The 24,637-nt window shown below is 52.3% G+C and overlaps 1 protein-coding gene across 4 annotated transcripts; it reads right to left on the minus strand.

Moving 5' to 3' along the window:
- Positions 1 to 7,464: 7,464 nt before the first annotated feature.
- TRAPPC3 (trafficking protein particle complex subunit 3) lies at positions 7,465 to 21,022 on the minus strand. Of its 4 annotated transcripts, none has more exons than XM_065882699.1 (5): positions 20,861 to 21,003; positions 14,004 to 14,101; positions 13,660 to 13,759; positions 12,397 to 12,579; positions 7,465 to 8,172 (listed from the first exon to the last, which is right to left on the minus strand). In XM_065882699.1, exons 1-5 carry the CDS (start codon positions 20,900 to 20,902, stop codon positions 8,140 to 8,142), a joined length of 456 nt encoding a protein of 151 aa, XP_065738771.1. In that variant the 5' UTR covers positions 20,903 to 21,003; the 3' UTR covers positions 7,465 to 8,139. The 4 variants fall into 4 exon arrangements, with proteins under 4 accessions (XP_065738771.1, XP_065738763.1, XP_065738755.1 ...); XM_065882691.1 differs by lacking the exon at positions 7,465 to 8,172 and adding an exon at positions 11,162 to 11,929 and having other exon boundaries at positions 20,861 to 21,022; XM_065882683.1 differs by lacking the exon at positions 7,465 to 8,172 and adding an exon at positions 11,810 to 11,929 and having other exon boundaries at positions 13,660 to 13,783; positions 20,861 to 20,902.
- Between the last annotated feature and the right edge of the window lie 3,615 nt (positions 21,023 to 24,637).

Genomic DNA, 24,637 nt, shown 5'->3' on the forward strand with positions numbered 1-24,637 from the left:
ACCTGACTTCTCTGGGGTCAGACCACGGCCACCCAGTACAAGGCTCCTGGCCCGCCCTCTCCTATCCCCACAGCCAAGCATCACTGAGGCCTGTCCAATCTCTCTCTTTACTCCTCTCCATCTATACCTGCCTCCCATTCCCATGGCAACCACCCACCTCAGCCCCCATCACCTTCCTCCTCAAACTCTGCCCAGCCTCCTAAGTGGTGTCCTTGCCTGTAAGATCCCTCTTCATCCTTTCCCCCCAGAGCAACCAGAGTGATTTCCAGTTTGCACCACTCTGCAACTCACACCCTTTCTCCGACAAGGCCCTAGGAAATCTGACCTCAAAGTAGTTGTCAGTCCCTCCCCGTCGGTCTCTCACCGTGTAGTCGCCGTCCCCAGAGAGAACTCTGCAGCTTCCCACCTCCACACCTTCGCACACGCTGTGTCTTCTGACTGGAATGCCCTCATTTACCTTTACCACGCCCTGCACCTGTCAAAGTTCTCGTTCTCCCTGAAAATCGCGGCCAGAGTCACCTCTTTGCTGTTTCCCCTGATGGCTCCTCCCACACACACTTTGGCTTGTGAGGTTCCTCCCCTTCATGTAGCTCCACGGGCACCCTGAGAGACAGCTGCACCCCGTATAAGAGGCCACTGTGCCTCTGGTTCTTCCACCCCGGCTCTCTAAGTGCCTCAGGCCACCGATGGGACTGGCTCATCTGAGGCCCCACTTTCCTACAAGGGGAGCCCCATGCGTGCCACTGGGGGGCCTGGAGCGGGCTGCGGTCCTAGCAGGGCAACCAACCTTTGGTCTGGCTCAGACCCGGGCGAGTTGGGGTGCTCAGGCTGACAGCCCTGTTTGATATCTTCACCTCCCTTTTTCTTTCCGCTTCCTCTGAGCCAAAGAGCAGAAACTCATTTTCACTGTGGTGGACAGAGTGAAACTGGAGAGAGAGACCCTGGTGTGAGTGTGTGTGTGTTGTCCTGTCTGAGTACGTCTGGCTGGGCCACGTAGGGCCTGCCATGTGTCTGTAGGAGTTTGTGTGTGTGTGTGTGTGTGTGCGCGCGCGCATGCTGTCTGTTGTTTCAGCATCTGTGGTGGTATGTGTTTCAACAGAGCATGTTCTGGTGTATGACTGTGTATGACTGTCAATGGGAGGGAGTGTAGCTATGCAGCTGTGCGTGACTCTGTCTGTGGTGTGTCCTCATTATCATTTTGGGCTGATTGTGTGTCCAAGGGCCTATCGGTGTTCACCAGCCCAGCGAGAGGCCAGCGGGGACATCTATGCCCTGACTGAGACCACCAACTCCCAGTGCAAGGTTGCTGCCCCCCACACCTCCTCTTCTGGGCTCTAGAATGGGCTCCCTGAGGGCCCCACATCTACTCAGGCCAGTGAGGGTCAGTCCCCAGAGAGGAACCCCAGACTGCCTGACCCTCCAGCCATCCCAGCTCCACAGCCCCCAGATCTTCCAAACACCCAAGGCAGCTCCCTAGGAGGTTGCTTTCGCTAAGGGCACTCCAAGGAGGCGATGGACCCTGCCACCAGACAAGGGCACAGGTCTTAGCAAGAGACGCTGAAGGTAGACAGGAGGAAGGACTTCTGGGTTGCCAGGGTCCCCTGAGGGAGGTCAGTGGTATTTCTGCGTCAAAAGCCTAGCATGTTCTCACACACGCTGAGAACCTCACACAAGCACACACGGACTGGTGCACACATTAATAACATACTGGCAGACACTCACTGTCCCCCCCACACCTCACAAATGCACACAATGACAGGCTCACACATGCACACACACAAGAAGCAAACTCAGAGGGTCCGCCCTTCCCCGGCTCGCAACTCATGGACTCCTCTGCATGAACAGTGTCTCTCCGCCCAGGGACTAATGCCTCCAGCCCCAGGACAGACACCCGGGGAGGCTGTTCTGGGGCCCTCAGACCCCGGCCCCTCTGAGCCGGGCAACGTTCCCCTCACCCCCGCAGGTCTCAGGCCTGAGCTGAGGCAAGGGGCTGAGCCTCCGGCAGGGACATTCCTCAGAACCCCACTCTCCAGCTTGGGGGTGCCGCCAGGACACCCAGAATAGGAGGAACTTGGGGGCAGAAGCAGAAAAAACGGGAAACCGGGAGGTCGCCAGCAAACTAGAATCGTGAGAGAGATGGGGAGAGGAGAGCTGAGGGGTTTCCCCTGCCTGGGGCTACAGCGGGGTCTAAGGCCACTGCTCCCTCCTCCCTGCTCCACCATCCTGCGATGGAAGCTTTGTCATCCCCATTTTACAGGTGGGAAGGGAGACTCCCGGAGGTGCAGTGACTGCTCCGAGACACATGGTCAGGGATGCCACCCAGGACTGTCTGAAGCTGGAGCCCCGCTTCTGGGAAGGAAGGGAGGAAGGGGCTTTATCTGGGATTCTGCCCCAGGAAGCAGGAAACGGGATGGGCGCCCGCATACCAGCGCCGACCCCCGGCCCAGTCCCCCATCCCGTCCTCACCTCGTTGTCCGAGGCGCAGGCCCAGCTGTCCCGGACAGTTTTGGGGGAAGCCCAGGCCGGGTCCTGCCCTCGGAGCCCCCAAGCCCGGCAGCCGTGCCGCCTCCCCCCACCCTCCGTCCCGTTACCTGCAGGGGCGGCCGCCTGGCGCCACTCCCGGCCCTCGAGGGCGGCCCGGGGCGCGCGGGCTCCGGGCAGGGGCGTCGTCGGGGTCCGCGCCGGCGAGGCTCCGCGTCGCTCTGCCGGCCGCCCCTCGCGGCTGCCGGAGTGGGCGGGCGGCGCGGGGGGGCCAGGGAGGCGGGAGGGGCGCGGCGGGGCGGGGCCTCCACCCTCTTCTTTCCACTGGCACCGCCAAGGTCCGCGCCCAGCCCGGCCTCGACAGCCGCCTCCCTCCGGGGACCCACTCAGACAACCCCCACCCCACGCACATCCCGGGCAGCTCGGTCCCCACTCACCCTCACGCGCCCTGTGCCTGCGTCTGGAGCCCCCTGCTCTCGGGGACGACCTGTCTATGGGGACACAGACCCAGACCCTGTCACCGAGAAGGGGGGCATGGTGTGCTCAGGGCAGGGAAGGGGCAGCACAGGGGTGATGGCCCATAATTGAGCAGTCCGCGAAGGCTTCCTGCCAGTGGTGACCTAGCTGAGAGGGACTGGGCTGGGGGTGGGGTGGGGAAGCGGGAGGAGGGACGGTGGTGACCCGCACGTCCTGGGTTTAGGGAGGTGAGCCTTTGCGCTCACAGGGGCAGGCAGCGGGATCTTGTAGGCCGTGCAGAAGTTGGTTAGACTTCACTTCAGGGAAATGGGGAGCCACTGAAGACTCTGGAGCAGCGCAGTGACGTGGTCAGAGTTGTGCTTTAGAAAGAGCCCTCTCTCCTTCACTTTGCTGTACAGTAGAAAGTAACACAACGTTGTAAAACAACTATACGCCAATTAAAAAATAAATAAAAAGAGCCCCCTGACTTCTACGTGGAGGAAGACAGAGGCAAGGACACTGGTGAGGAGGCTGCTGGAATAATCCTGGCTGGTCCAATGAGGCGGACAATGGGCGCTGGAAGGAAAGGTCAGATGTGAGAGTAAAGAAGGTGGGATAGGCAGGATTTGGCTGTGGGGGTGAAGGACCTAGAAAGAGGGAAGTATCGAGGACAGGGCCCAAGTTTCTGACTGGGCAGTGGGGAGGTGGCGGTCCAGAAGGAGGACGGTCAGATGCACTGAGTTGCACTCTGCTGTGGGCTTCCACGTATCCGGCAGGCAAGTGAGAGTTCTGAGCTAGAGATTAGGGGCCCGTGGTGTACAGATGGTGACTGACGCCATGGGAGTGATGCTCAGGGAAGGAGTGCCCAGGCCACAGCCGAGGACCGTTAACATTCAAAGGCCCTGTAGAGGAAGAGAGGTCAGCAAAGGAGACCTAGAAGGTGGGGCTGGGAGGTGGGGGGATACCAAGAGAGCAGTAACTCAGAAAAGAAAGACAGGGTGTTTCTAGAAGGCCAGGGAGGCCCCCAGGGTCAAGATGTCTCAGTCCTTTGGGACTGGCAATTAGGGGCTGGTGGTTGGGGTGCAGGGCAGGGGCAGGGGTCAGGCTGCAGAGGCCAAAGGAGCAGCCGCAGGGGAGAAAGTGGAGGCAGCAAGTGCAGTAGGGGAGTTTGGAAGGGGGTTTGGGGTGAGGGTGTGAGTGTGTGTGTGTGTGTGTGTCAGTTCTAAGTGGGAAAGACCCTCCACAGGCCCAGAAAAGGAGCAGGGAGGGCCCACAGCTGTCTGTCTTTGGGTCTGGGCCCACCTCCATGGCCCCCTCACCCTCCTACCGCCTGCCCTCCGAAGGCCTCCCACTTCGCTGTCCCCCTGCCAAGGTACACACCAGCCCTGCCACTCCTCGATGGGGCCTCCCATCCTCACCCACCTCCAGAGTCTGGGCCCACTCCCATCCTAGCCCTCAGATTGGGGGCATTGCAACGGGTCTTTGGGTCTGGCCTCCTGGCCTGAGCCGCTCAGAGGGACAGCAGGGGAGCCAGGCTGGGGCACTGTCCGAGGAAGGGAAGGGGGCCTGGTTGGCGGGGTACCAAAGAGGACACTGGCTGGGGTGGAGAGCTGTGGCCCTCCCCCAGAGCTGGTGTGAAAACTAGGCCCTTGATGGGGATCAGATGGAGGTGAGCGTTCAGGGAGAGGGTGGGAGCAAAGGAGCAGGGACTCTGGAGTTAGGCTGCCTGGGTTCAAGTCCAAGAGCCACCACTCACCAGCTGCGTGTCTTGAGCAATTACCTAACCTCTGGAGCCTCAGTTTGCTCATCTGAAAAGCTCTCGTAGGCCTGTTGTGAGGATTAAATCCATTAACCCACGTTGAGCTCTTAGCTCTGAGTGTGAGCTGTTCTTGGGGGGGAACTCAGTGAAGCGGGTGCTGGTGAAGCAGGCAGGCAAGTGAGGGGGTGCACTGTGCCCGGGAAGGGGCTCCCATGGGCTCCGCGCACACAGTTGCTGCAACACATACTCAGTCCCCGACGCGATCCCACCCCTGATTCTCCTGACTCACCCTTTAAACTTTCCTGAGGCCCCCCTGCCTGGTTCTATGTGGCACACATGTCCCCAGCCCCTCTCTTCTCCCCCTGCTGAATGCCCTGCAGGGAGGGAGGGCTCCAGCTCCTCCTTTCAACCGGCCCTAGGAGGCCAAGTCTGGCCCTGTCCTGTTGTCCTGTGGCCCCTGGTGTTCACTGGACCCCCAAGGTGAGCCTCAGCTACCCATCCCCCAACAGAGGCTGAAACAGTCTTGCCATGACCCTGCCACAGCTGCCTCCTGTCCTACCAGCTCTTTGCACTGCAAACCTCAAGACAGGAAATGAGTGTCTGGGTGCCAGAGGTTACAGGCTTTCCAGCCAAAGCTCACCTTTAGGCCAGGCCAGGCCAGACTCCCAGCCTGGTTCCCCGTCCCACCTGCCAGGGCTTGCATCCTTGGTCTGTCTCTGGTAGTGCCTAGATATCAGTGGGCCGGCTCTGTCTGCGGTCACCTGCTGTGTGGCCTTGGACAAGTTGCTACCCCTCTCTGGGCTTTATTTTCCTCAGCCACAAGAATCAGAAGCTGGCCAGAGAGGATTCAAGGCCTGAGCAGGGGTATGAATGGGGTGGCTGGTTAAACTGAACCAGACGAGGCATGCAACCTGCTTAGAACAGCCCCTGGCAGAGGCGATGCTGGCACCCGCCTGGTGGTTCAGAGCACAGGCTGAGGAGTCAAGTAGACCTGGGTTTGGATCGCAGTTCTGCCTCTCTGTGACTGTGGGCAAGTGACCTCATTTCTCCAGACCTCGAATTCTTCTTCTTTAAAAGGGGGATAATGATAGTCCCTAATGGCAACTGCTAACCCTTGCAGGGCTCTTACTCCATGCCAGGCACTATTGTGAGCACTTCTCATGGATTAGTTCATTTAATCCTCACACCAACCCTTTGAGATTGGTATGAGAATTGTCCCCACTTTGTAGATGGGAAAACTGAGGCACAGATGGGTTAACTGACTCACCCATGGTCACATAGCTAGGAGGTGGATGAGCTGGGAATCGACTCCAAGCAGGCTGGCTCCCCAGTATTCCCCTTTCCCAGCATGCTATAGAGCCTCTTAGAAACAGTGAATATAAAGGGTTTAATACAAGCCTGGCACATAGTAATGACTCAGTAAATGTTAGCAATTGTTATTACTGTCACCATGATTCTCCCATTCCTTCTAAATTTCTCTCTTGATCTGTCAATGAGAAAACTCTGGGCTCCAACCACCCTAGGTTGGAGCCTGGGGAGGTCCTGGCTGGAACCTTCCTCTTGCGACCTCTTCCATCTGTCTGGTAAGCTGATGGGAGAGAGGGATGTTTGCACAGATGTGTGCCTAGGGTGTGCAAATAGTCTGGGGAGGGGGCGTGGTGTTGGTAAACTGCTGCTCCACCAGGGCCTTGATGATGCTGCGCACCCCCATGCCCACCCCTGACTTTCCATATCTGCTTGGGGACTATAGACTCTTGGTTCTACAATTCCTGGAAAGTCCTTTCCTCCGTCTAGCCCTCCTTCTTTCTTTTCAGTTGCCACAGGCCTCTCTTACAGAACTAGGGAAATGAAGACTCCTCCCGCAGGCCCCACCGTTCTCCTCACTTCTACCCCAGAGGATCTGTCAGCCCCATCCTCAAAAATCCCAGTAATGCTGTGGAAATTAAAGTTACCTTAACTATTCTAATCTTATAACAATTTTGCTTCAATCAATGTCTAAATGTGACCACATGTTCCCAGACCACCCAGTGGCCTGCTTGGTGGTTTGCGGGGTGGGGTGGGGGGTGAGCTCCTAGAGGGATGGAGGGCAGAGGACTGCTTTCAGGCCTGGCCTGGCTCAGGAGGGGCTTCTTGGGGGAAAGGTCTGCAGGTCACTGAGTCCCTCCCTGGCCTGCTCACACTGAGCAATCCTTCCCCTTCCTCACCTTCCCTCAGACAGCCTGGGAAGCACAGCAGGCCTGGGTGGAGCCTCCTTCTACTCCCTCCCGAACAGCTGGGCTGGGGGAGGGCTGGGGGCTGGTGATGCTCAACGGCAAGGGGAGGCCAGGGCTGGCTTCATGGGCCTGTAGCTCGGAAGGGCTTAGTTTTATGCTCTCGTGGGTCAGCTTGAAATTCATAATAATTTTCGAATCAGGGGCTCTGCATTTTCATTTTGCACTGAGCCCGATAAAATATGTAGCTGGGGGAATTCCCTGGTGGCACAGTGAATAAGACTCCATGCTCCCAATGCAGGGGGCCTAGGTTCGACCCCTGGTCAGGGAACTAGATCCCACGTGCATGCCGCAACTAAGAGTTCATATGCCACAACTAAGGAGCCCTGGAGCCACAACTAAGGAGCCCGCCTTTCGCAACTAAGTTCTGGTGCAACCAAATAAATAAATAAATACATATTAAAAAAAATATGTAGCTGGTCCCAGTGGAAGCCCACACTGCTCACTCAACCCTCTCTCTATGGGCGCTCCTCACTCCATTCTTACACTCAGTCAATATCAATAGTGAATAAAAATTTATTGAGCACCTGCTTTATGCTGAAAGTAGTGCTAGACGCTTGGGGATATAGCAATGAACAAGAGGCACGACCCTGATTTCGCAAAATTTCCATCTGCACACACTCAGACACTGACATATCCACGCACAGCAATTTTGCAAGACAATTCCCCTAATGTTCATCGTAATTGCCAGTTCATCGTAACTGCCAGTTAGGGAACACTCAGCCTATGACAGGAAATATACATGCTCATTTTGTTTTATCCTCAAAAAGTCAGCAAAGTAGGCATTATTATCCCCATTTTCCAGATGAAAAAACTGAGGCTCAGAGTTCAAATTCTTTGTCCAGAGTCACGTAATTAATAAGTTATGTGCAGAGCTGGGACTTGCCCTTGACTCTTACTTTCAACCTCTCCTCTCCTCCCCACCACCACACATGGCTTCAGCTGCTTCCCCATAGATAGAAGCTCCCAGCATCTCCATGTCCCCAGCCCCCAGCTCAGGGCTACATTTCCATTAACTGAAAGAATTCACATACAGACACACTCCCCAGGGAATACAAGGAAACAGTCACCCACTGAAATACACACACGTACACACGCAACACAGAATGTACTGGATAAGAGCTTGGTGTCCAATACTGGACTGTTTTGGTTCAAGTCCTAAGTCTATTGATACTATGCATTAGCTGCGTATCTCAGTTTTCTTATCTGCAAAATAGGAATAGTGATAGGGTTGCTGTGAGTGCTAAAGGAGAAATCCAGGTGAAGTGCTTAGACTCGCCCGGCAAATAGTCACGCTGCAGTAAAGATTAGCTGTTGCTACGAATCCGCACTCACTCACAAATGCTGTCACGCTCATCACACCACCTTCCCAGCCCTCCTCTAGCCTGGCTCAGTCCTTGACGCCCTCATGGCTGACAGTCCAGGTCCTCAGAGCCCGGAGGGTGGGGGGGTGAGGGTGCTGCCCCTTACCAGCTCTGGGTCCACCAGAGAATGCTTCCTGGAGGAGGCCTCTAGCCAAGCAGGTTAGGTGAGCCAGACTGAGTTAGGAGGGTGCTGCCCTGTGCCTCGGCTCCCTCCATTATTCGTACTACACCCAAGCCCTCGACTCTACTGCAGCGCCCTCCCCCCACCCCCCTCCCCACAGTAGAAACTTTCCTCTCCTGCCGCCAGAAGCGTAAATTGCCCCCAGGAATGCGCCGCATCCCACAGCTCCCCTGGCAGTGGCCAGCGGCCGTCCTGGGGTCAGGCCTGGCCCTACATCAAAGGCTGGGGATTGGTTAACAGCGAGGCTCCTCGACTGCCGCCACCCTCCCCTCCCCTCCCCTCCCACCGGCCCTCTGGCTTCCAGGGAACAGCACATGGTAGCACTTAAGCTCCGGGAGGGAGAATGGGAGGATGCTTTTCCTGCACCCACCACCCCCAGCCATTCACAATGAACTGCTTGTTAGGAGGCTGTCTTAACTTTACTTAGCGCAATTTCTGCTCCCGGGCCTCTCTTGCCACCTCCTTCTCAGACCTGGATGCTCAGTACAAACGTAGGGGCAGCCAATCCACCACAGGAAGGTGTAACCTGAATATGGAAATGTCACTGGTGCGAGTCCGTGGCAGGAACAGGACTCTCTTACATCAGGGGAACAGGGCTGGTGCTCTGGTCTAGACTCAGGAAGTAAGCGGGGGTTGGTTAGGCGAGGGCTCAGAGCTAGCTCGTCCAACTCAGGAGGCCAGCATGAGAGTTTGGGGTGTGAATGGAAGCCAGTGATTTCTCAGCCAACGTGTTCTTTCCCGCGCCCTGGGTTCAGTAGGCAGGCCCTTAGCCAGGCAGCCATGTGAGCTTTGTTCTCAGGTCCCATGGTTGTGACTAAAGAAAAGGGGCACTTTCAGGCTCTGACCAGCCTCTGAGATTTACTCCATCAGGTGCATCTTCTGGCAAACTCTGAAAACCAGGGATCCAATAGTAACTCTCTGGGACAGTACAGTGGTGGTCTGGAGACCCCTGGTGGCCAAAGGCTGCAGAGCAAGGTCTTTCCTTATTGCTCTGCCCAAGCAGCGCCAAGTCCAAAGGCCACCAGCATGGACTACTCCAGCCACCCAGGCTCTTTGGGAACCCCCCGCCCCCGCGGCTAGTCAGGTCCTCCCGTACAACCAGGCAAACCTGCCCCATCCTGCTGGCTGTGCCAGTATATCGTGAATGGGGAATGGCCTAGCCTGGGGGTTGCGGGGTGTGGTGTCCCAGTCTCAGTCATAGTAAAGCAAAGGGATATGTAATCTACAGCTAATTAACTTCAGGGGTGGGGGACCAGCTGTTGGGTAGCTGGGCCTTGTATGTTTGGCTTATCTGGGGAGAGGATGAGGTGATGTTCCCAATAGCTCACAGCCCTCAGCCCTTTCCCTTCCCTTAGCCCCTGGGTGCACATCACACAATTGTGGGGTTGTAACCGCAAGAACTCACCAAGGGTGCTTTGTTTCCACAGCTTGCCGACCCTGTAACGTTGCCCAAGTTAAATTCTGGGAAAGGAAATATCCAAAACCTCACGCCATACAAACAGCTGCTGGGAAGTTGGTTGTGGTCTGGGAGGAGAGGAAGGGCAAGGGCCCCCCAGAGAAGGGAAGGGTGATGCAGCTCACTTTTCTTGGCAGGGTCCAGGCACCACTCAAGCGTTTTCCACATCTGGGGCCCAGCCTTCGTTCCCTTAATCTCTCCTTCATTCACTCAAACTCTGGTGTGACTGGATCCAGCATTGATGGGCGCTGAGGATACAGTTGACCAAAATGGGGTGCATGCCCTGGGGCCCCCAACTGTACTTGGAGGGGGAGGTAAAGAGGCTCAGAGAAGGATGGGATCCCTATACTCGGGGACACAAAAGTGATCTTTCCTCTCCTCAGCGGCTTAACCCAGCTGGAGGAGGCAGGCCGTGTGCTCTGGTGCCCCAGGACCCTTGTCCTAACCTTTATGACCAAGACACACTTCAAGCACAATGCTCCCCTCATCTCAGGCCTGCCTACTAACCTCAGGGAAGGCCTGGGGCTCTGTTTCACCCCAACAGCCTGAGACCTCAAGGCCCTAGGCCATCCCCAAGAACAGTGCTACCAAATATGGCCTGACAACCTCTGATCGCTCCCTTCAAAAGCTATCCTAAGCTCTGTGACACTGAGAGGAAGCCGCAGGCCTGCTCCCCCACCCTCCCACCGTGTGAGCCAGGCATCGCGGTTAAGAACACGGGCTTTGGAGTCTGGCTGGGGCTTTGAACCCTAGCTTTTCCACTTACTAGCTGTATGACCTTGGGCAACTTGGGCCCTCCTCCTAAAAATGGAATTATTGTGAATTCGATGATGCGTACAAAGTGCTCGCACAGTGATGACACACGGTAACACTCAATAAATGGCACCCCAATACCAAGGTTTACATGGTCTTTCTAGCCAAATCCTCCAACCTGGTGGCCAAGGGCCCAGGACAGTCCATTTTAGGCACGTCTGGGATAATGGTCTGCTTCTAGATTTTGCTACAGACAGTAGACTCAAAAATGACTCTGAAGGGGCCTCATTTGCTCCCAGGTTTCCCAGACTCTCTGGTCCATGGGAAGAAGCCATTCCTAGACCAGATGAAATCAAGGTAGGGCACAGGAACTTTTAGCAGGTCTCCTCACCCCACTGTAACAAAATTCCCAGGGCTGAGCAGAGAAAAAACATGACATGATTGGGATTTCACTCAAGAATGTGTCTTTATTGAAGAACTTGTAAGAAAAAAAGATGGACCCCCTGTAAAAAGAGGAGATCTTGCCTCCAAACGGCAGGGAGGAAAGAGAGGCCTGGGTGGCCTCCCAGAAGTCAATGTTTCTGGCATGACTGGTTCCCCTTTCCTGGCAAGCACTGCAGTGTGTCACACTACAGCTAGCAAATCCGACCCACCCCTCCCGGCTTCTCCTCCCCTGTCCCAGTGAATCCTGGATTCCCTACGGCCATTCACCAATGACTTTCTGAAGACCCAGGGACAAATGTGCTAGGCTTGCCTCTTAATGGGGTCAAAGTGGGTTCTACTTTGGAAAATTCAAACAGGAATGTAAACTGGTTTGAGCTCTTTCTAGTCCAACCAAGGATGACTACATCCAGCCCCTCTGAAGGGAAAGGGAGCAAAGAATTTCCCTCCTGAATGTGCACACTTGTAGGGTAAATGGACTATATCACAGTCCGCTCTTTATTAACATGGAGAAGGGAAACAAGGTTAGAAGAATATATAACATCCGCGTTAAACAGTCACTGAGTTAATTCTAGAGGGCAGAGGGAGCACTGAGGCTTCCTGACTCCGGCAAGGCTCCTGCCAGCTACGCTGAAGTCCTGGGGACGGTCATTCCTCTCCAGCTGGGAGGTTGTCCTCAATCCGCCTGATGAACCTCATCCGGATTTCTGTCACACCGTCTCCTTTCAGGGTGTCCTGGACAAATTTGGCCTCCACAGCCATCTGGACCTGGGGGACAGTGCAAAAATGAAGGGGCGGCTGCCTAGCCACAGCCTCTGGGAAACCACCAGGGATGGGGCTATAACTGACTCATCCACAGTAGCCTAAACAAGGAGGCTGGTTTCCACATGGACAAGATTGCCAGTTCCTATGCAGAAGGCAGTGGTCGCCACCCAATAAGGGAGACTTAGCAAAGAACACTCACAAATCAAACTGTCACCAAATAAGCCAATCTGGGAACAGATGTTCCTGGGCTCTGAGGGCTGAGCGCACCACCTCCCAGCCTAGCAGGGAGTATCAACACCACGTGGAGATTTCCAACTTGGATCCTACACTTGGCGGCATCACCACCTCACGCAGCGAAGCACTGGGGTGAGCTAAAAGCCCTTCTTTATACTCTCCCATTCATTCGTTCAAACATTTATTAAGACCTTACTACATTTCAGGTGTCTCAGGAGGTAAAGAGCTGCACTCACCATCTCCAAGGCTCCTCGCAACACCCCACACAAGAGATTGGAATAAATAAGGGATGAGTGGTTATCAGGAAGTTCCACAAAGTCCACCAAGGGATTATTTTCCAAAATGAGGGAGAATTCGTCACCAGCTGGGCTCCAATTGGTGATGCTTGGAGTGATGCCCAAGTACATCTTGAACGCCACCTGTCAGAAAACACACAATGGCACTGTGAGGAAGAGTAGTAGGGGCTGTACGACAGGGAAGGTGATGTGATGGGACCAGCAAGGGGAACTAAATGGTTCAGGAAAAAAATTGTGGCCTCTGCAAGACACTGCAGCTTCAGGTATTCAAGGCAAAAAGGAAAAGCAGCTGTGCACAATTCCACACCCTTCTCCTTCAAGGCATCATACAATTAGGTGACAACTTGCTGATTACCTGCACTTCTTAGTGGAAAGGAGCACTCATCTTCTGACAGGGATGGTTGCCCTGAACCAGCATCTACCCACAGAGCGGTCCCAACACACTTTCCTGTCCTCTCTCTCTGCTATCTGAACCCTTCTTCTAACACCACAAAGCTATAGGTGTTATATCATTTATTATTAACCCTATAATATGTAACACTAATATTATTAATAGCAAACACTTTCTATATACATGCTGCAGTAAGGGCATTCATTTTACCTGAACGCTCATGTTCATTTTTTCATTTACTCCTTACAGAAACCCTATGAGGTAGCTCTTATTTTCTTCATTTTAAAGATGAGGTAACTGGTAATTAAAGAAGTTAAAAATAACTTACCTAAGAACTGCTAAGTATTGGAACCAGAATTTGAAGCCAGGTTTGTCTGTATTCTTTATTTTTTTTCCCTAAGATTTTTTTTTTTTTTGGATGTGGCCCATACTTCCCGGCAGTCCAGTGGTTAAGACGTCACCTTCCAACGAAGGGGGCACAGGTTTGATCCCTGGTCGGGGAGCTAAGATCCCACATGCCTCACGGCCAGGTTTGTCTATATTCTTAACCCCCATGCTACTCTGCTACATCCGCACAGTTGAAGAGATCTGGCTTTGATTTTATTGGGTCTTTAATCCACAAGGATGATCCCAACCATTCTTCCCTTTTTCATAATCTGTGTTATTCCTAAACCACCAGGAAGCCTTCTTTGGTCCAAACAGCTGCCTAGCTATTCTTCTGGAATAATAAGGGCCTTTCTAAGGGAGCGAGTGGTAAGCAGTGCCTTCCAATGACAAGCCTTCGGTATGGCCAGGTGGCCCAGGATAATGACCTTGGCAATGACATCTGCAGTTTCCCGAAAGTCATGGCACCTCCCGACATTTGACCGTGCCAAGAAATCTTCAATCAGTCGGACTCCAATGTTATAGCCCCTGGGAAAGAAATGAGAGAACAGACTATATTATGCGGTCTGAATGTCTTATGTCTGAACATAAGGCTGTTGGTGGTAAAGGGAAAACTAGGACAATCCCAAAACATCCCAATAAATAAGCAGCGGAAACTGTACCCAAAGTGTTGGTAACGAGAGTGAACCCCGTTCTGGGCCCTAAGGGACCACGTAGATTCGGTGTACTCAGCAGTCCCATTACTGACTCTCCCACAGAGGAGCTCACTCACATTTTGTCCAGCTGTTTATTCACATCTTCATCATTTTCATAGTCCTTGCACAGCTGGGTGACTAGAGCCCCATAGGTCAGGGTGAAGAGCTCAGAGCTCTAGAAGAGATTCAAAAGGCAGTCAGGACCAAGCCACACAAAAAAGCAAGTTTGGTGAGAGTCTGGATGGGCCTCAATACAACTGTCAGAATTCAAAGGATGGTTACTTGTGTCTGGCGGGAAAGACCATCACCCCCTGTGGAGTAGCCAAAGAATTTAGCTCCCTAGGGTCAATGTGTCAGGGCTGAAACTAGACCCACTAAAAAATAGGCTGTGAAAGGTACCTCATGCACTGAGCAGTCACCCTTCCAACACACCAAGGTGGACTTCTGCTGACCCAGGGTCCCACCACAGCTGCCAAGCCTAACTGCGCTCCCAAGGCCCCATCCAGGAGCAGCAGAGGTCCCAGGGGGAAGGAAGGAAGTACCAGATGAAGTCCACTGCACTAATGATAACCCTCTAAGTCACCAACATGGGAAAAAATAATGTTTCTCTTGACACATAGCTAAAGTGTTTGCGGGAAAGGGATAACTCTGAAAGGAACACAATCTTTTGTGTACCTGGAACACAATACTGACCTGGACTGGTTTCTGTTACAACCACAGTTGAAAGCACAGAAACTCCCAGATAAAGAATCCTGTCACCTACTTACCAAAAAACAGAGAGATGTGGAAGGTGAAAGGAACAGCAAATACCAAGACTACAGAATAAAAGCAGCAGGTTGGGGGAAAGGTATTATCGGAGTTAAAGTGAGAAACGTGTCAGCAGCACATTTGGATCAATGTACTCATACAGAAACATGGCTGAAAAATCAAGATTGCTACCCAACCAGTCCTTTCTTTTCTTTTTTTTTTTTTTTTTTGTGGTACGCGGGCCTCTCACTGTTGTGGCCTTTCCCATTGCGGAGCACAGGCTCCGGAAGCGCAGGCTCAGTGGCCGTGGCTCACGGGCTCAGCCGCTCCGTGGCGTGTGGGATCTTCCCGGACCGGGGCACGAACCCGTGTCCCCTGCATCGGCAGGCGGACTCTCAACCACTGCGCCACCAGGGAAGCCCCAACCAGTCCTTTCTGAATGGAGGCTTGTCAGACTTGGAGCAGAGCACCTCTATGTCTGCAAGTCTTTGGGGGAAGAAAGTACAACTAACATTAAGGCCCAGGCTCCCACGGCCCAATGCTCCTCACCTCATCCCCATGGCCTGGTGATGAGGTCACTGCAAGAATAATAATGTGAGGGACTTCCCTGGTGGCACAGTGGTTAAGAATCCACTTGCCAATGCAGGGGTTACAGGTTTGAGCCTGGTCTGGGGAAGATCCCACATGCCGCGGAGCAACTAAGCCCATACACCGTAACTACTGAGCCTGTGCTCTAGAGCCCACAAGCCACAACTACTGAACCCACGTGCTACAACTACTGAAGCCTGTGCACCTAGAGCCTGTGCTCCACAACGAGAAGCCACTGCAATGAGAAGCCCACACGCCACAATGAAGAGTAGCCCCCGCTCGTCACAACTAGAGAAAGCCCGCATGCAGCAATGAAGACCCAACGCAGCCAAAAATAAATAAAATTTTTTAAAAAAGAATAATAATGTGAATGCCTTTTGCTTACATACATTCTATTTTTCATTATCTCATTTTTCACCCTACAATAACTCTGTAAAGCAGATAAGAGCAGAAACTAATCTCATTTTAGAGATGAGGAAACTGAGCCTCAGAATGGTTCAGTAATTTGACCAAGGACAGATAATTATTATTATTATTATTATTTTTTTTTTTTTGTGGTACGCGGGCCTCACACTGCTGCGGCCTCTCCCCCGTTGCGGAGCACAGGCTCCGGACACGCAGGCCCAGAGGCCATGGCTCACGGGCCCAGCCGCTCCGCGGCACGCGGGATCCCCCCGGACCGGGGCACGAACCCGCGTCCCCTGCATCGGCAGGCGGACTCTCAACCACTGCGCCATCAGGGAAGCCCCGATAATTATTATTTTTATTTTTTAAATATTTATTTATTTATTTTTGGCTGCATCACGTGGGATGTTTCACTGCGGCAGACAGGCTTCTCTCTACTTGTGGTGCTCAGGCTCAGTAGTTGCAGCATGTGGGCTTAGCTGTCCCACAGCATGTAGGATCGTAGTTCCCCAACCAGGGATTGAACCCACGTCCCCTGCATTGGAAGGCGGATTCTTAACCACTGGGAAGGTGGATTCAGACCACCAGGGAAGTCCCCAAGAGACAGCTAACTACTGACAAAAGTAACCTGGGGGGATGAAAACCAGGAGTTTCTAGGCCAAAGTTCATTCTGTCCACTGTTCCCCGCAACTGCAATATTAATAACCTTCCCTAAAAAACAAACAAATAAAAGGTAGCTGTACCAGGGAGTCAAAGAGAATCAGTTTCAGAATAAGTAAGCTCTTTGAATTCAACTAAAACAGATCAGGATGTCTCCAAGAGACCATATACCAAATATGGCAATTAAAGGGAAGCTATTAAGGAGGAGAATAATTTTTAGTAAAGTTAAGGGTTTGGCACTAGAATGGCTTAGGCATGAATGGATGGAGACAATCCAGCAGTAACCAGTCCACAGAGTTGGCACCACGGCATTAAATCAGGAGATCTTTCCTTCCATTTTTAATGAGTCCTTGGATGGAGACTCCAAGAGCCTCAGCCCATGTAACATGCATATCACGATGTTACCAAGCATTTTATACATGCAGCAGCCCCCAGTTTACCAATAAGAAAAATCAAGGTCCTAAATAGATCTGTCGGTGGTCACAGAATCAATATGCCTGGGATCTGGGAATAGGGTCCCTGATGCAGGTTCTCCACATCCTCTCTTAATTTGTAAGTCTATCTCCATCTTCAGTTATGAACCAAGCCTATTTGGAATAGTGCATGACATAAATACACAACTTAAAGGTCTTCAGACTTTAAAAATAGGAATGAGCCGTGGTATAGAAAAAATCATTCATTCAAAGTTTACTATGTACCAGGAAGTACCTAACAGGAGGGAAAGAGGTAATAAACTGAATAAATAAAATAAATGGTTTGCCAGATGGTGAAAAGTGCTATGGAGGAAAATAAGCACAAAAGGAGATTTATGTTTACCTGTATGTATGTGTGTGGGGGGGTTCAGTTTTAGATAGGGTAGTCAGAGAAGGCCTCATTAAGATGAATTTGTGCAAAGAACTGAAGGTAGTAAGGGTATCTGGGTGAAAAAATTTGAGGCAGTAAGTGTAAGGCCCTGAGGTGGGAGTATGTCTGACATGACTGAGAAACAGCTAGGAGACCAGTGTGATTAGACAGTAGTAAACACAAGAAAGAACAGAAGAGGAAGTCAGAAAAGTAACAAGTGGTTGCAGGGTCTGAAGACCCTTATAACTTAAGGTTCCATGGGACCTTAAAGGTCAACCAATTCAATCAGTCCCATTTCTTCACTGAACATAAGCACATTCTTCCAACAGAAACATCAATCTCTTCTGCAAAACTTCTACTTTCAGACTGCTTTAATTATGTTTAATAATAATGATCACTAACATTTATAAAACTTTCGGAGTGTCTTCACAGATACTTATTGAGCTTTGTAACAACCATGAGAGGTTAGCAAAACAAACATTATTTATCCCCATTTTACAGGAGATAGGTTAAGTAACTGAGACTCAGTCTTCTTAGAGTTGAGCACTGTCCTGTAAGTTATTATGTCCAAAAAAATAAGGTATGTCATCCTAAGCCACTGCTTAATCTCCCTGAACATCAGCTTTTCCCATCTGCACAATGGCGATAATATTATCTGCCCTTCAGGGTTATCAATGAGATAATATGTGTAGAGTACCTGCTGCACAGTACCTACTCAAGAAATAGATATTGTGGGACTTCCCTGACGTCCCTGGAGCAGTTAAGACTCCGCACTTCCAAGGCAGGGGGCATGGGTTCGGTCCCTGGTTGGAGAACCAGGATCCGACAAGCACGGCAGAAAAGAGAAAAGGCTTGCTAGCTGACATTTACTGAGTGTCAACTGTGTTCTCAGGTGCTCTATCACACTGGTAGCTTTACATGCGATACCTCAGTTAATCCTCAGAACAACCGTATTATACTATTATTACCTTTTTAGTGGGAGTTTCCTAGTGGCCTAACAGTTGGGATTCCAGGCTTTCACTGCCATGGCCCAGGTTCAATCCCTGGTCAGGGAACTGAGATCCCGCAAGCTGCTTGGTGTGGCCGAAAATAAATAAATAAAGATGGTGAAACTGATGCTTAAAACAATGAAGAGGGCTTCACTGGTGGCACAGTGGTTGAGAGTCCGCCTGCCGATGCAGGGGACACGGGTTCGTGCCCCGGTCCAGGAAGATCCCACACGCCGCGGAGCAGCTGGGCCCATGAGCCATGGCCACTGAGCCTGCGCATCCAGAGCCTGTGCTCCACAACTGGAGAGGCCACAACAGTGAGAGGCCCGCGTACCGCAAACAAAACAAAACAATGAAGACACTTGGTCAAGGCCACATAAGTAAGCAGTGAAGCCAGGACTCAATTCCAGACAGTACCATACTTCTGTGTTGTGTATTTTTCCACCTCTCTCATAGAGTATGTGCTTCTCAAGGTTAGGGACTAGGACTTCATCTCTGCATTTCCCACAATGCTTTGCACAGAGCTGGGACTAGGAAAAGTCTGCTAGATAAATGGGCTGTTTCTGTTTACACAGACAAAAAGCAGAGATCTAATTACTTGGGCATATTAACCATTTAAGTTTTGGAAGGCTTACCTGGGAACGCAGCAATCAGCAGAAGGTTGGGCTGATTGGGAAGTGGGCTGCTAGAGGGGGAGACTCCAAAGGCAGAGAGGAAAGGGGAGCATGTCAGAACCAGGTGGCTACAAAGAGGATCATGTGACAAGCCTCGAGCGGGTACCAATAGGAATTGAATGACAGGATGCACCAAACCTTCATGTCATTCATTCAACATAGATTGCCTAGTGCCACGCATCATTCTAGGTGCTGGGAATGGAGCAGTGAACAAACCAACCCCTGCCCTCATGGAGTTTACATTCTCATGGGGGAGACTGAAAATAAACAAGTAAGTATAGAATCTACAATGAAGTATTTTAAATGAAATAGACAGTGCTTGAAGAGAAACAGAGTAGAGTAAGAGGATAGAGAACTAGTCAGGTGGTCAGGGAAGCCCTCTTTGAGAAGATATCTGAGTAACTGAATGAGGTGAGGAGTAGCCAGCTAGTCTCTGGGGAAAGAAGTTCCAAGCAGAGACTACAGCAGTAGCAAAAGCTCTGAGGCCCGAATGCACTGCTGCCCCTCCCTAATTCCCTCACTTCACCAAAACTGAGTGAATACTGAGGGCTGGGGGGGAGGGGTGTGTGTGTAGACTGAAGGTTCCTGCTAAAATGGTATTAAAAGTTTCAATACTGGTTTCAGGTTTTTAAAAAAAGGTGCAAAAAAGAGCTAGATATGAAAACTAAACAGGAAGACTTCTCATATCCATTCATATCATAGGAAAAGGAGGGGAAAGCAAACATTTACCATGCCCCATGCATTTTACACTACCTCACTTAATCCTAGGGAGGTATTACTGTCCCCATTTCATAGATAAGGAAATTGAGGACCAATGAGAATTCCAACTGATATCCATGCTTTTTCCCCTACATGACATTGTTGCCTAGCAAAATATTCTCTCCTTTTTTCTTTTTAACTCAGTATTTCCTCCAAAACAGGAATTCACAGAGTATCTTCGCAGGTCCACAAATCCTCCCCAAATGTAAGTAAATGTCTCTGTATATGTTTGTCCATTTACTATTTCTGCGAGAAGATCCACAGCTCTCATCAACTTCTCAAAAGGGATCTGAGAGGAAAAGTACAGTACTACTCTGGAGTAATAGGGCCTCCTGCTGCCCATTTTTGGTGGCTGTTCCTGGTATAAGATGCAAAGGTGTGAGGGAAGTTTAGTCATCCCCTCTAGAGCTGAGTGTCAACAAAAGGCCCCTGGTCTGCCCTGCATGCAACCTTCAATAACAGTCTGTAAACTGGAAAACAAAGACAAACGGGCAATTCTGGAGGAAATAAGAATATGCCAAAGAAAAGGAACACCTGTCAAGAAGTCCCCTCAGTTTGGATAAAAACATCATCCACGTTACTTTCCAGGCCCAGCCCCCATTTGCAGCCAAACTTCATAGGACTAGATGGTGTCCCACTATTCCCAGGATAAGGAGGGAGCCTGCCCGCCATTCGCCAGAGGGAGAGCACTTACTCCCTACTCTGGCCCACCCCTTACACTTGCTTTCTGGCAAAACCAGTAGCTGAGTGTGAGAGACGTTATGGTCTAGTAGTCTGAAGCATTAGCTTTGGGGTCAGAGAGACATGGGTTCATCAGATCCTAACTCTTCCTAGCTGTAAATCTGGGCCAGTATGCAACCTCTCTGAGCTTTAAAATGGCGATAACATTATCCACCTGAGAGTTATTTTGCCGATTAAATGATAACGGACGTAAAATGCCAGGCCCAGTATCTAACACACAATAAGAGAGCAACAGTGGGAGTTACTGTTATTGCCTTCGTCGTTGTTGGTCTTGCACCCAATGCACTCGGGGGAGGGGTCTCCGAGCTACTCCAGGGGCCCTCCAACCTGCCTCACACCCGGGACCACCCCGGAGCGATTCTCCGCTCTCGACCCACCAAGGAGCCTCCTCCTTCCTTCCAGCGGAACCACCCCCTCCCAGCGCTAGCAGAAGGAGCTTTCCCACTTGCGACTCGCGCCCCGCGCCGGGCCCCTTCCCCAGAACACCTCCATTCCGCCCCGCCCGCCGAGGTCACACGCTCCGGTTACCATTTTCTTGCTCTCGGTGCCACGGTTCGCCTGCCTCGACATGGTGCTGGCCGCCTTACCCCACCACAACACAGACCCACTCGGTGACCCCCTTCTAACACCGCTGGACCCAGTTAGCGGCCCCACAGCATTCGGGATTGACCGGCACCGACTCACCGCGCCTGCGCGGCCTGCCGCGGGGCACCACGGGACTCGTGGTCCGGCCAACGAGGGTAATTCCCGCCCAGGAAACGTCGGACTACAACACCCAACAGCGCCACTGGCAGCACCTTAATGTAGCAGGACTACAACTCCCAGAGTGCTCCGCGCACAGCGGACTCTTGGAGCCTGGCTTCCCCATGGGTTGCGTTATGGCCGCTGGGTGGCGTCCGCAGCTTGCTGTAATCCTGTATCATCCACACACTTCCCTTTCCTCCCCACCACCCCAACCCCTCCATTCCCCCATCTCCACTCAGTGATGCTCCGCAAATTCCTCTCTCACCGGGGATGGTCCTGGAAAGTCCCTCTTTCAAACTAGCTTCTTGCGTTGTTGCTGCAGTTCAGAGCCAGAACCTCCCAGGATGTCCCAGAAAACTGGCCATGGCTCATACACAGATCTGGCTTCTTCTTTACAAAAATCTTCAATGACCACCTACTATGTGCCAAGCATTTCATCAGTGGCTTTCTCTTCAAACTGTCATCTGCCTCTAAACCCCAAACGCAGCCAGCGCCTGCATCCTACCACTGTGGCCTCCTGATGAAATATCCAGGCTGATATAAAGTTCAGGTCACTTTCTCCCTCTCCCTCCCCTAGAACAAGTACACAGCCTGGTTCCCAGAAAAGAAAGATCACCGGTGTTTGTAGCAGTCAGTCTTGGATTTTAATCCCAGCTTTGCCATTTTAGGCAAATTGCTGGATCTCTCCCAGTTGTTGTGAAGATTGGTGAGATATGTATGCAGGCACTTGGCACAAAGTAAATGTGCATTCCCTTTCTTCCAGCCACTCTCTAAAAACTCAGCCCAGCAAACAGGCCCCAGAAATACCAGGGGAATGCGCTGGCCGCACCCTCACCCATCACCAAGGGGAAGTCCTACAGTCAGTCCCTGGCTATAGCTCTTTGGTTGCAGCCCCAGCCATCCCTCCCTGGCTGGTCAATGCTGAGCGTGCTTGGCTGGGAGTCCCTGAGCACCCTCTCCTCACTTAGGAGAGCCTGACCTGCGGCAGCTCCATTCTAGCCCCTAGCCTTCACCATGACAACCAGCTTGCCCAGACGTGAGCCATCCTGGCTATCCTGGCTGGGGGAGTGGGGGGGTTGGGCAGCAGGCTGCTTAGCCTGAAAGCCAGCACCCAAGATTCCCCCAGTCTGTCCCTCCCGTGCAGGACCAATCATTATTATACTCTTCTCCCTGTGGCACAGACATTCTGGGGCCTTCCTAGAGGCAGTGACCTTTGACTCTCCCTCCTGTGTCAGTGCCTTGGCTGAGGGTTCTGGGAAGGAAGATGAGGGTCGGCTGGGGGTGAGGATGAGGAAGCAGGGGTGGGCTAGCCCTTGGAGGCCAGCAAAGCTAGAGAAGAACCTCCTGCATTCCCAGGAGAAAGGACAGCTGAGGTGAAAGCTGCAGTTGGCTGGCCTGTCTGTTGGTCTGGGCTCCTCCCTGCCGGCTGCCCTTGGCTGCCCACAGAAACCTGAGTCACAGTCACAGCCAGCGCTCCACCCCACCCAGCCTGCTGTAAGGCAGGGTGGGTCTGGAGAGACTGAAGGTGGAGCCTCTCCCCGCCCATCTTATAACCTCTGAGATTCTTCCTCTCTCTGCCTGTGATTCCCCCGTTTGGAATTCCTCTTTCTCTTTGGGGCTCCTCCTTGGAAAGTCACCAGTACTGAATTGAGGGTGGGGGTGGAGTCCACCTCAGGCTAATCTAGAGGGTCTCCTCCTGGCTCCTTAGCGACTTCTTCAAGGGCTCTCATTCCCAGCTCCCAATTCCTCTCCGTCACCCCTGGGGCCAGGACATTTAAGAACACCAGGCACCTCCTCCCCACCCTCATCTCCTTCTCTCAGGAAAAGAATGCAGCAGGGACAGCTTCCCATCCCTAGCAGGGACTCTAGCCGCCCCTTCTCAAGAACCCAAAAGATTGAACCTCTTTAGTCCTGGATCTGAGCTCCTCCCCCTCCAATCCCTCTCTGTTACTTCCCCTCTGCAAGAGCTGAAGGGAGGGAGGCCTTTTTGCAGCTGGTGTCAACTTTGTCCTTGAGGACATTCCCCACCCCCAACCCCAGAGGGTGGGCCCTGAAGGATACAGCTTCCCAGCAGAGTGGTCTGTGTTAGAGACCCCTTCTTGCTGCAGCGCCTTGGGTGTAGGGTGGGAGTCAGAATCTGATATCTGTTCTCTCAAGCCGCCCCCACCACGAGGCCCCTCCTACTTCCTACTTATGTGGGAGTGGAGACAGCCTCCAGGGCTTTGGTCAAATCTCCCAGTGATTTCCTTCTCCTCTCCGTCAGGTTCGTCTGGGATCCTGCCCCACCAAACCTAGGAGGTTGTAAACGCTCGTGCTCCTGCTCTCCCCCTAGGGGCATCCGGAAGAGAACATGTATCTGATTTCCATCCAGTGACCTGTCTCCTAGCCCCAGCCCAGCCTCATGGTGAAACTAACAGCTCATTCAAGCCTGTTTCCGTGGAGTGGGGAGGGGACTGCCCTGGGCCGTAGGGGAGGAACAGGGGAGGTCACAGAGTTCCCAGCCCCTCACTGAAGAGGGCAAGACATTCTCAGACCCCTGTGATGTTGCAAGTGCCCTGCTTGCTCCCTCTCTGCTATGTCTAATACGTGGAGGGCTACATGGAACACTTTCACTCAGCCCCAAACTCACAGACACCCACTCTAAACCCCATAAGTTGCCAGGGCCTGGGATCCACCAAGGATCCTGGTCAATTAGCAGGCAAATGAAGAGGAGCCCAGTCCATATGCCTACTCCGACTGCATCAATCACAGGCCATCGGTGCTTTCCTGGCTCCCCTCAGTCACCTTCCTAGGACTCGCTGTGCAGGAAGCCTCCTGGGGCTGGCCAGGAGAACTGTCCATCAAGTTGTCTAACTCCCAGATGTCCCCACCACTAGCATCTTGCGAGGAGGTAGGTGCAGGTGTCTCCACCCTCAGTCTAGGGAAGGGCTCCTCCATCTTGGCAGCATTGACATTTTGGGCCGGATGATTCTTTGTTCAGGAGGTGGTCTTGTGCATTGCAAGATGTTAAACAACATTCCTGGTGTCTAAGTACTAGATGCCAGTGACACCCCTAGTTGTGACTACCACAGAGGCCTCTAAACATTGCCAAATATCCCCTGGGGAGCAAAATTGCCTCTGTTGAGAACCACCAAGTAGGCTAATACCATATGCTGTCTCTTTGCAGGGGGCTCCTCAAAGTCAATCCTAGATCATTAGACATGATGGAGGATTTCCAGTTCTAAAGCACTGCTCACTCTTCTCCTTCTGAAGAACCTTCAACAGCTCCCTAATATCTATATTGTGTAGATCATGATGCCAACCGGCATTCAAATCCTCCTATATAGGCCATCCCTGGCCTAACTCTTCATCTTCAGCTCCCACTTCCCCCTCTACTATTTTTTTTTCTATTTATTTATTTAGTTAGTTAATTTTGGCTGTGTTGGGTCTTTGTTGCTGTGCGTGGGCTTTGTCTAGTTGTGGCGAGTGGGGGCTACTCTTCGTTGCGGTGCACGGGCTTCTCATTGCAGTGGCTTCTCTTGTGGAGCACAGGCTCTAGGCACGTGGGCTTCAGTAGCTGTG

This window comes from Phocoena phocoena, chromosome 1 (genome assembly GCF_963924675.1).
Source record: "Phocoena phocoena chromosome 1, mPhoPho1.1, whole genome shotgun sequence".
In the NCBI taxonomy this organism is placed as follows: Eukaryota; Metazoa; Chordata; class Mammalia; order Artiodactyla; family Phocoenidae; genus Phocoena; species Phocoena phocoena.

Coding starts and splice junctions, on each gene's coding strand:
- TRAPPC3 (XM_065882683.1), bottom strand. CDS start 20,902: ATGTCGAGGCAGGCGAACCGTGGCACCGAGAGCAAGAAAATG. Junction 14,102..20,860: donor GCACCGAGAGCAAGAAAATG/GTAACCGGAGCG, acceptor AATCTCTTCTAG/AGCTCTGAGCTCTTCACCCT. Junction 11,930..12,396: donor TGCGAGGAGCCTTGGAGATG/GTGAGTGCAGCT, acceptor ACTGTCCCCCAG/GTCCAGATGGCTGTGGAGGC.